Source organism: Phlebotomus papatasi, chromosome 3, assembly GCF_024763615.1.
Source record: "Phlebotomus papatasi isolate M1 chromosome 3, Ppap_2.1, whole genome shotgun sequence".
NCBI lineage: Eukaryota > Metazoa > Arthropoda > Insecta > Diptera > Psychodidae > Phlebotomus > Phlebotomus papatasi.
Genome location: NC_077224.1, coordinates 6,853,925 through 6,866,005, shown reverse-complemented (window position 1 = coordinate 6,866,005; position 12,081 = coordinate 6,853,925). Strand labels below are relative to the sequence as shown.

General features: G+C 34.2%; 1 protein-coding gene across 6 annotated transcripts in view; it reads right to left on the bottom strand.

Moving 5' to 3' along the window:
- Nucleotides 1-12,081, bottom strand: part of LOC129806570 (disks large homolog 5) — a 28,144-nt gene that overhangs the window by 1,861 nt on the left and 14,202 nt on the right. For 4 of the 6 annotated variants that reach the window (XM_055855251.1, XM_055855253.1, XM_055855249.1 and 1 more), the window contains 5 exons: nt 9,475-9,974; nt 8,857-9,411; nt 5,613-5,838; nt 5,309-5,547; nt 4,795-5,244 (listed from right to left, as the gene is read on the bottom strand). In XM_055855251.1, the coding sequence (XP_055711226.1) occupies nt 4,795-5,244; nt 5,309-5,547; nt 5,613-5,838; nt 8,857-9,411; nt 9,475-9,974 (1,970 nt within the window). The remainder of the gene's footprint in view (nt 1-4,794; nt 5,245-5,308; nt 5,548-5,612; nt 5,839-8,856; nt 9,412-9,474; nt 9,975-12,081) is intronic. The other 2 variants (XM_055855254.1, XM_055855255.1) reach the window with 1 other exon arrangement.

Here is a 12,081-nt window from a genome sequence, read left to right as displayed (position 1 = left end):
AGTTAAAAAATGGTAAAATTGCAATCATGCACTGCGCATATTGCATCGGCCATATAAAAGCAGATGAGGAAGATATCGGCCAGGAGTGTAGCAGGCATCGGCCGGAAAATAAAACCCAAAAAAATATCATAAATTTGAATATTTTTCTAATTGATTACGTTGTACTCGAAGAAACACTCTCTGACATCCACCCCTTACCAGAACCCAACCATCAGAACCACTTTTTAGCACTTTCCAGGGAGATTTTTGGTGAAGGTTGTCTGCATCTTCTCATTTTCACCATATTTTTGATCCAATCCTGGAGCTCGGACTTAAGGATAAGAAATCCAGGTTCGGCTTGATTCACGATTCTCCGGTTCACAAGCTTACGTAGTACAAGCTTACCAGTGATTTCCCTTTTGAATGCCTTCCGGAAAGTTTATCATTCAGGATCATTCTGGACACTCCATACTTTGCAGTCATTTTCAAGAAAATTCTCGTGCCGTCATGACATCCAGCACATTTTTCAATCTTTTCTCTGATATTGCAGTTTCTAAAAGACCTCCTTCAAGATGTTTAACATTGATAAAATGCGAAATTCACTCTGAGAAATCCTTTTTCACAAAAACATTACCGACATAACCTCAACTGCTCGCGAAAATGACATCGAAATGCGATGAAAAATGGCCGGTGAGCTCTGTACTTGGAACAAAACGTACTTCCTCTCAATTAACAAATTAATTCTAATTATGCGTAGCGAGACAATTAAAAAGTGTTCTGATACTAAAAGTAGAATAATTGAGTAGTATTTTTTTAATTCAGACATTTTCGTAAATAATTTAAATAAGGTATAATTCCTTATTTTGTGTCACTGAAATTCTAGTATAAAATCATAAGAATTTGAGAAATGGCTACTTTTTGATTAAGACTCTGACACAGTGATTCAATTAATTAGATGAATAATTATATTTTGTTAAAAAGTCGACGAAAAACTTAATTCAGAAGATCATATATGAACAAACGTAATATATTTTGTATTAGATAATTGGTAAAACGTAGTTAGTAATTTTTAAATATTCATTTTTATATTGGTGGCCGATATCTTCTGCAAGCTGGCCGATACAAGGTACATGGCCGATATATACTTCTCTTACCTTACTCAAGTAATCTGTGAGGATAATAATTGAAATCCTTAAGAAAAAAGTCAAGAATATCAAAAAGTATACCGTAATTTAATGAAAAATTGTGAATTTTTCTTTAAGAAATGCCTTAACGCTGCGTCATTTTATTATTTTTCAGTGTTTTATGGTCAATTTCTATGATATTTTCACTGATTTGAATTAATTATGAAATAATGATGAAATAATATGAAATGATGTTAAACCACTCGATAAATATTATTGCAAAAATAAATAAATTGAATAAATATTTCCACCGGTCGACTTGAGAAACCCAGGATGGTCGACTCGAGAGGCGGTCGACTCGAGGATACCTTACTTTAGTAAAAAAAAAATTTAAACAATATTGTTTAATTTGAAAATGTGTGAAATTTTAACACTATAATAGTGTGAAATCGGATAAATTAATTATTTAATTGCGATCTGTGCAAAATTTCTCACTGTTATAATCATAAAAATTTTTCAACAATGTTTCGTGAATTAAAACTGTTTGACAAATTCTAAAAATTACCACTATTATAGTATGATTACAGTTTTTCACATTATTATAGTGTGAATAAATATACAACTTTATGGTATTTTTTGTCACATGATTAAAAATTAACACTATTATAGTTTGATCATAATTTTTAACACTATTATAGTGTGAAGCCTTGTGTATTTCAACCAAAGTTGTTGAATTTTTAAACAAAAGTTGTGTAAAAATTGTCGAATTTCCAATCAAGACTTATACTTCAGTCGAGATGCTTTTCATTGGGCAAAAGTCATATAGAACATCAAATATTTATATGCATAATAAGTATATCGTGAAGATCCGAGCATCAGATTTAATCATTTCGCATTAGGGGGGATCCCAAATACAGGAAAACCAATAAAAATGTCTAAAAAGGCAAAAAAAAATCAAAATCTTTGAAATGAAAAGAAAATTCAACAATGAACAGAATTCAACAATTTTTGAGCTTACACATAAAAATTCAACAATTTTTAAATTCAACAATTCCAAATTCAATATTTTGAAATTCAACAACTTTAAATTAAACAGTTTTTCCAAATTTAACACAATAATAGTGGTGTAATGGATTACATACTATAATAGTGTTAATTTTTTTATTGTGTGGCATGGAGCATTGCCGCTCTGAATATGGATAGGGAAGTGAGCGTGTATGACAGCTTGCTGATGCGGTTGTACGTTAGTATTCGAATTTTCAATTCTCGGTTGTTTGCATGCGGGATGCTCCCACATTTTCTTAGTTTTTCGCTAATTTCTTAAGTTTTTATGAAAAAAGGGACAGATAATCCTAACCGGCTTATGTAGGTGAGATTCTTAACGTGAGCTAACTCGGAATGTATGCAAATTCGATTTAGAGCTGAAGTTGGGGGACGCCATTCAGTTATCTTGAATCAAATTCGTGAAATTATACAAATTTTGTATTTAAACCAAAATATCAAAGATTTGGATGGACTGACAGAAAAGTGATATATGGGTGAAATGTAGACCAGAATGTTCTCTATAATTTTCCCATAGAACATGATCTCATCGAATACTCATCATCCGAGATAATCGAAGTTGTTTGTTTCTGAGAGTGCCCCAAGTGTTCATTTGATGAAACTTCAACTCGTCTCCTCAAAATACAAGTGCTCTAACTCACATTTTGATCGATTTTTAGTTATTGCCATAGTGGTACTATATTAACCCAATACTATCGGTTAATACATAAAATTTTTCCCGAAAACCATTTGTTTTTCTAATATGATTAAATGAAATTGTTCTATGTGCATATGAATTCATTAAATTTTTTTGTGAAATTGTTCTATGTCGCTGCGAAGCTGTACTTAGAATAATTTCATATGAACATTGAACGAACAATGAAGTTGCGATGAAATTGTTCTATGCGACGATTCACGCATTTACGTTGTGAAAAGAGCAAATAAATTTCAATTTCCTACTCAATATGCACCTAAATATAGGTTTTAAGGAATCGGAGAAAGATCAATGTGATCGTTAAAATACATCATAAGCTTTTGATAACGGTAAAGGAGGTCACAATCATCAAATCGGTGAATAAAATTTGAGCAGAATTTACTCTTGCAAACATTGACACTGACACGATAATATCGTGCAACAAAAATAACCTTTTGTCACTGTATTTGACAAAAGTGCGAGATAATTGAGGTTATGTGATACTGAGGTTAGTTTTCCCACTGCGGCGCCCCTGGTGTTGGTCTCATGAAGTTCAAATGTTCTAGAAAGTTGTAGTATTTTGTGAGATCTTTCATTCGAGCCCTCACTCAGCAAAATCGGTCATATAGAACCGGAGATATGATTTTTTGAATAAGGGTGATTTTTTGATTTTGAATTTTGTGATAAGGGTCTGTCTGGTTTTATCACACCTAGAGGCCAAACGGTTAGAGATAGACACTTACGATCTTCGGGAGACCCTCCCATATGTCGGCCCGTAACCGAAAATAAAATCCAAAATCTAGTTTATTAGGATTTCTAAAAACTCGTCATGTGATTTCTTTATTTTTTGATATGTTTTAGGGATTATCCAGGCGGATATTTTGTCTTGTACATAAATACCGTTATTGTTAACATTATTGTTAATAACGGGGTTTCAAGGTCAAAGGTTAAAAAGACTCTAGAGGGCGTATTTCTCATCTGAATGCTCGCATATTTTGACTCGTTGGAAAGGTCTTGGAATTTCCGACAAAACGGAACCGGTTTTAATCGGTTCTGAACCGGTAATAAATTGGTTCATAACCTATAATTAATTTTTATTCGAAATTCAATTATATTACTCCTGAGGTGCATTTTGGCCAATGTTTAGAGTGATTTATAAATCGGTTCAAATCGGTTGTGAATCGGTTATAAACCGATTAGTAATTCTTGCCCAAAAAGCACTTTTATTATTCTTAAAATTATTTTGGGGATTTTTTTGAGTGATTTATGAATTGGTTCTTTTGACTTCTCTTTCAAAGTACTTTTGAGGTTATAGCACTTTTAGTCAAGTGTGCTAATGCGGGCGCTTCGCTATCTGGATCGTTTATGACTAATCCACTTAAAATAATATTTTTATTTTATTTCCGTAATATAGTCACTACACTAACATAATATAACTGTTTAAGTTTGAGAAAAAGCAAAAATAATATTTTTGCTTTTGGGTTCTTCATTAAAAATTTTCTATCACGGATATTTTCGCTAATGCCAACTGGTTGATTTAAAACATTTATTGTTTTTTTTCCTTGTGAAAAAAGTATTTTAAATCCAAAGGTTTAATTAAAAGTGAATTAGCGAAAAGGTGACCCAGTTAGTGCATTCTGACTTATTTCAGTATTATCATTATATTATAAATTTTCTTTAATCTTTTTGATAATTTTCTTTTATATTATGTTTCTGAATGGAACAGTGAATAGTTCTATGGATTTAGAAGAAGTAAAAAAGAATTTCTTCAGTCCAAAAACAAGCGTTTAAGTAGCACTCTAGGGAAAACGATCCAATTACCCCACTTTACTATAAGTCACGAGTTCGAGTAATTTGCAGTATAAGGTTCTTTGGGATCTTAAACTTTTGATTTTGAAAATTAGAAAAATCAGTATTAAAACATTTTTTAAAAATTCAAAATGAAAAGAAACTTACCAGAAATGAATTGGCCGTAGTCCGTTTCGAGTTTCAGAGCATGTTCGTACATTTCCTTGGCGGCTTTTGCTGAAATCTTGTCCGTGGAGTACCGTGAATCCTTGACTTCCTTGATCTGCTTGGCCGATCGGAAACGCAGTAGCAGTACAATTGGATAAATCTGGACACGTTGGAGCCTCTCAACGGCCGATATACAAATGTCCAGGATACAGTGTCGCTTCTTATCGCGCACATCCTTAATCGCCTGAATGGTAGTGCACTCAAAAATATTCCCACGACGCCTGTAGTCAATGTAAACATTATTGTGCAAATTCTTCTCCAGAGTCTCCTCCGAACAGTTCATCGGCTGCACTTTGCAGCGTTCAAACTCTTTCGGGAAGTCCGTATGGAGTTTGTCGACGACGCACTCAGCCAGAGGACCCAACACCAAAATGGGTCTGTATGATGGATCTGCAAGGGCAAAAGCGGAATTATCGTTAATCATTGGACATCCAGAGAAAAAGAAAATACTCACAGTCCAATCGCTCCATTCGAATATAGCTGTTAATTGTTGTTTCATCATTGAGCATTCCTGAATCAGAAAACCAACTCAATTGTGTATTGCTGAAACTTGCTAGTTCCTTGGAGTCCCTGGAAGAGCTCCTCTGATGCTTCTTGCGCCGAAAGAAAGATCGTCTGGCCGATGTTGTGCTCCTCCTCGAAGTATTGTCAGCATCAGTTGTATCATGATGCAATCGCAATTCCTCCTCAACTCTGCAAAAAAACCCAGTCGAATGGAATTCTTGAGAGAATCCTTCAAAGATTCCTCTTGCACTTACTTTGTTTGACTCGGAATCAAGCCACAGGAAATACGATGTCCATATTCATCTAAAGTCCAAGCACGCCACAATCCTGGACTCCCCGTGAACATTGTATTGTCCACATAGAGAACATCATCCTTCACGAAACGCAAATCGGATTCACCGACTTCTCCCGTTCGATCGAATGCCACTTTGATGTACAAGGAGTCTATGCTCTCCTGATCAGGATCAATTTGATCGAATTCTACAGAATTCGAAAAAAAATCGAAATGATTTTTTATTGAAAATATTGCATTTTTATTGTTTCTCAAAGTTTCAATGAATTTCAGGAAAAATATAATTAAATTTCAAACCTTTATTTACAGAAATTTGAAAATAAATATCAATTGAAAACATTTCTATGTCAAATAACCAATTTTTCATTGCATTAATTAAAAATTTCACAATATTTCACATAAATTTCAAAGACTGAAATTTTCATCAAAATATCTTTGAAATTATAAAAGAATTAGAAAATAAACTTTGAAATTCTTGTGCCTTAAAAAATTGCATTAGAAATTATTAGAAATTAGAAAACAAATTTCCACAATTTTGCTTGGTAAGACAAAGGAGAATGGGCAAAACTGTATGAGCGCTGAACCTTATCTCGAAACTGGAAAAGGTATGTTTTATAGGCCTTGATTATAAGATTGAAAAAATACAGGAACGCAAGACCTAAAATCCTAAATGTTTTTTTTTTCTAAAAGTCATTATCATTTCAAAAATTCGAAATTTCGACATCGAATTTCTCAAAGACGACTCAAGCGATCTTGATGAAATTCAGTATGGAATCTATTTTCGACTTAAGCTCTTTGACCATGCACATAGTTTCCTTCCCCAACATCTCCGTCAAGTAGTCACCATACAAAATAAGGACCTTTTTTGATTCATCCTAATTGTAGGTCGAGCGAGGCGTCCGTCCTTTGCGACGATTATCGAAACTTTTGTAGTTGAAATTTTCCACCTGATAGCGAAATAGAGCCCGGCTAGTGGATTCCCTTTGAAAACACAAAACACAGAAAATTCCCCTTTGTCCCAAACAACGAAACTGAAAACTTCCCAAAACACAGAAAATGTTCCTTTGCCCTGAAGGACGAAACTAAAAATTTCAAAAAACACCATTTTAATATCATTATTTTATTTAATAAAATATACTTGTTTAAAATATATGAAAAACAAGATTTCCAAAGACAAAGTTTCCAAAAAAAAACAAAAATTACTGAAGACAAAGATTCCAAAGACAAACTGGGAAAAACAAAAGTGTAAAACACAAAATAGAAAAAAGCAAAGATTCCGCAAACCGTATGGAGGATTGGCTGACAGGTGACTCTGGCAGTCAGTCGGTAACATGGCCCGGAAGAGTTCGGATAGGGGCACAGACCTGGGTCGCTGCCGGGCAATTGGCCGCGATAAGACTTGGTCTCCTTAAGGAATCTTTCAGGGCAGAAGACCAGTTACACTTTTTTTCCTAATGGTCGAATTAGAAACGTTTAAGCCCATATAGCTCAAGATCGGTTGAGCACCAATGGAATATGATTTTAAAAAAATGCTGCAAATCTTAGCCCCTAAATACAGACTTTAAAGAGGTTGAAAGACAGACGATCAGGATTTCGATCCATTCAGAATTTAGACCAATCATAATTTCGAGCTTTTGGAATTTTCTCCCATTCGAATTTTAGAGCATTCCTGATTTTGAGATTTCGGAAAGTTGACCCATTCGGGATTTTGGACGTTCGAGTGAAAAAAGATGAAGAGCATTTGCAGATTAATAGTTGACACTCATCTCAAGAATCCAAATGCGAGTTATGCTGAAATCGCGAATTTGACCGGGAAATGCCGCTCTAGCGCCCGGAAGATTATAACTCGATTCAAGGAACTCAAGACTGTTTCTTGTTTGACGAGACTTTTCGATTGAGCATTCATTAATTAAAATCGGTAAATAAATTTCAAAGATACGAGGATTCAAAGTTTTAACTTTGAATCCTCGCCACCGTAGCTTTAATTATTATACTGCATACATCTCTCAGATTCGAGAAAGGACCAGTATGAATGCGTTACATTTCATAATTTTTCTTCCAAGAAATGGTTTTTACTCTTTTCTAGGTCTTTCTCTCCACTTGAACCGTATTTGCCCATTCTCCTTTGTGTAATTCTTTCACTCTAACTCAAAATCCACAAGATTTTACGAAAATTTCCAGAATTTCACAGATTCCAAAAATTTTGCAAAAGTTTCCAAAATTTCACGAGAATTCCCAAAATTTCATATATCTCAAAATTTCTCAAAAATTTCCAAAATTCCACAAAAATTTCCAAAATTTCACGAACATTCCCAAAATTTCACATTAACAATATCACGAACATTTCCAAAATTTCACGAAAATTTCCAAAATTTCACGAAAATTCCCATAATTTCATATTTCGCAAAATTTCACAAAAAAATCCAAAATTCCGCAAAAATTTCCAAAGTTTCACGAAAATTCCCAAAATTTCACATTTAAGAATATCACGAAAATTTCCAAAATTTCACGAAAATTCCCAAAATTTCATATTTCTCAAAATTTCACAAAAAAAACCAAAATGCCTCAAACATTCCCAAAATTTCACGAAAATTCCCAAAATTTCACATTTAACAATATTACGAAAATTTCCAAAATTTCACGAAAATTCCCAAAATTTTATATTTCCAAAATTTCACAAAAATTCCTAAAATTTCGCAAAAATTTCCTACATTTCACGAAAATTTCCAAAATTTCAAATTTAACAATATCACGAAAAGTTCCAAAATTTCACAAAAATTTCACGAAAATTCCCAAAATTTCATATTTCTCAAAATTTCACAAAAATTCCTAAAATTTCGCAAAAATTTCTAAAATTTCACGAAAATTCCTAAAATTTCTCAAAATTTCACAAAAATTCCTAAAGTTTCGCAAAAATTTCCAAAATTTTACGAGAATTCCTAAAATATCACAATATCACGAATATTTTCAAAATTTCACGAAAATTCCCAAAATTTCATATTCACTAAAATTTCACAAGATTCCAACATTTCTCAAGAATTTCCAAAATTTCAAGAAAATTCCCAAAATTTCACAAAAATATCAAAATTTTCAGGAAAAAACCAAAATTGCACGACAATTCTCAAAATTTCACGAAACTTTCCAAAATTTCAATGAAAATAAAGAAAAAAATAGAAAGAAAATAAAACAAAATCGAGAGAACTTACTCTGCATATTATGCTGCACGACAACTGAAACCTTGTCCACGGACTTTGCAATCTCCAACCAGGCCTGTTCAGCTGTAGCTGCCCTCAGGTCCACGCCATTGAATTCCAGTATCTGATCTCCAACCCGAATTCCAGCATTATCTCCCAGGGACTCACTCTGAACCCGATGCACAAAGATGCCCGTCTTGTTCCCACCCACAAAACTGATTCCCAGTGCCTTCTTCTTCGTCTCAATGATCAACATTCTCGGCTCCTCCTGATACACATTCCCGCCCGTTGGCACTGCCGGCTGCTTGATCATCGTATCCACGGTGGGACTCACCACGGGACCACCGGAAAAAGTCGATTTCTTGCTCTGTGTGGACGATACCGTGGAAGTTGGCGGGAAAATTCCACGTTGCATCAATTGCTGAGTCGTCGAGGCAGATTTGGATGCTGACTGATTCCTCAGCTGCAGTGTCCTGGCCACACTCGGTGAATTCCTCGGAGTGGATGATCCTGAGTGACTGATACTCTCATCTTCATCTGTACTGTGGCCAGCATCTGTGTCGTATTCTGAAAGAGATAATCTCCGATTTAGCAGAGACTCAAACCCACGGGTGTCTTTGAGAAATTCACTACTGTCTGGATTGTATTGCACCAGCATCGTCATGGAGTTGCCACACTGCCTCAGGACACTGGCTGCCAATTCGTACGTGGCCGAACGCATATTCAGCCCACAAACCTCCAGCAGCTGATCTCCCGTCTGCAAGCCCACTTGACTGGCAATACTGTTCTCCGTCACCGTGGACACAAAGATACCACCGCCATTGTTATTGCACTGAATGGTAATACCCAATGGTTCCATACTCTTGTCAATGGTCACTCGCCGCAAATCCCCGGGATTCGGCTTCTGGCCATAGCAGTAGTCCGTCATGGTGTTGCGTTTGTTGAGATTGGATCCATGACTCAGTACCTCGACCTGAAATGTCGGCATCGGCGAACCCCGTTCGCTACCGTGATGCTCAATTGACCCGGTACTGTTCTTCACTCCACTACCTTTACTCGTGACACTCGGATTCGACGGAATGCGAAATCGAGGAGTCTCTTTCTTGCGTGGAAAGGTTCCACCTTCGTAGCTGAAATTGCGGAAGAACTTCTGTCAACTTCTGTCCGATCGTTGCTTCTCAATGGAGAGCGAACAGTGCGAAATATCGACATGAGGTTTTTTCAAAAAAGTCAGTTATCAGCAAAGATGAATATTACATTTTTTGGCTATTTTTTTTAGAAATTATTGCATTAGTCGGGCTCAAATGATAATATGAAAGAACTTTAGAGAACATCACAACTTCGTATGGCAACCGCTAGAGGTCGTAAAGGCGACAAATTTAAAATTCGAAATTTCGAAAGAGAATAATTTGAAATTTCTATTGTCATCTCTAGTGAAATTTTAACATGTTTTACTTGATTGTGTATTGATTGTGTAATTTACACAACAATTAATTTGTACAACGTAATTAATTGTACAGTTTTTTTTGCTCATCGTTTATCGAATTTTCGATTTATTTCTTCAATTTTTCTTATATTATTTTCACCTAGTGCCACCGAGTATGAGATAAGGTAATACGGTAATGGAAAATTTGCCTAAGAATTGCAATGGAAATGCGTAAATTAACGAAATACGGTGAGGCTACGGCAAGCATTTTATTGTCAATGTGATTCTACCGTTAATCGCAGAATGCAAATCAATCTTTAAAAGTCGATTTAGAGATTTAAACCTTAAAAATTGACCTTGAAAGTTTACTGACCAAAATATTTGCTGATAAAATTTGATTTTTTACTGACCATTTTTTATATTTTACCGACCAAATTCGAATTTTTACTGATCAAATTTGACTTTTCACCGACCAAATTTTATTTTTTTACCGATGAAATTTGATGTTTCACGGACCAAATTTCATTTTCTCCTGATCAAATTTGACTTTTTATGCCTCCGGCACACCTTTTAGATCAGGAAAATTTCAAGAAGTCGAAATTCGAAACCCTTTCTTTCTCACATTCTTTGCATATGTATATGTGATTCTCTTGCACTCTTCTTCTTCTTTTAAACATCACACCAAATTCAATTTCGATCAATCGAATTTGGTATGCGAAAAAATGAGATAGTCATATACAAAACATGTAAGAAATAAAAGGATGCGAATTTCGTCTTCATGAAATTTTCCTGGTCTAAAAGGTGTGCTGGAGCCATTACCGACCAAATTTGACTTTCCTCCGACCGAATTTGATTTTTTATGGCTCCGGTACACCTTTCAGATTAGGAAAATTTCATGTAAACGAAATTCACACATCTTTCTTTCTCAAAGGTTTTGCGTATGTCTATCCCACACTTTCGGACTCTTCTTCTTCATTTAAACATCAGACCAATTTAAATTTAGTTCAATCTATTTTCGAGCGCGAAAGAATGAGATAGATATATGCATGCAAAACGTGTGAGAAAGTGATGTGAATTTCGATTTCATGAAATTTCCCTGATCTAAAAAGTGTGCTGGAGCCATTACTGACCAAATTTTATTTTATACTGACCAAATTTGATTTTCTACTGACGAAAATATTTGCTGATAAAATTTGATTTTTTGCTGACCAGATTCTTTATTTTTTACTGACCGTATTTTATTTTTTGCTGACCATATTTGACTTTTTACCGACCTTAATTTTTTACCGATTTTTTAAAATTTTTACTGACAAAAATTTAATTTTTTACTGAACAAATTTTATTTTTTTCTGATCAAATGTGACTTTCCACCGACCAAATTTTATTTTTCACCGATCAAATTTGATGTTTTCATTTGTTACTGACCAAATTTGCCTTTTTACCGACAAAATTTGACTTTCCTCCGACCGAATTTGATTTTTTATTGACCAAAATATTTGCTGATAAAATTTGATTTTTTCCTGACCAGATTCTTTATTTTTTACTGACCGTATTTTATTTTTTGCTCATCATATTTGACTTTTTACTGACCAAATTTAATTTTTTACCGAATTTTAAAGATTTTTACTGACCAAATTTTATTTTTTTCTGATCAAATTTCATTTTTTACTGACCAAAAAGTCGCAGCCAAATTTGTTTTTTTCCTGACCAGATTCTTTATTTTTTACTGACCATATTTTATTTTTTGCTGACCGTATTTTATTTTTTGCTGATCATATTTGACTTTTTACCGACCAAATTTAATTTTTTTT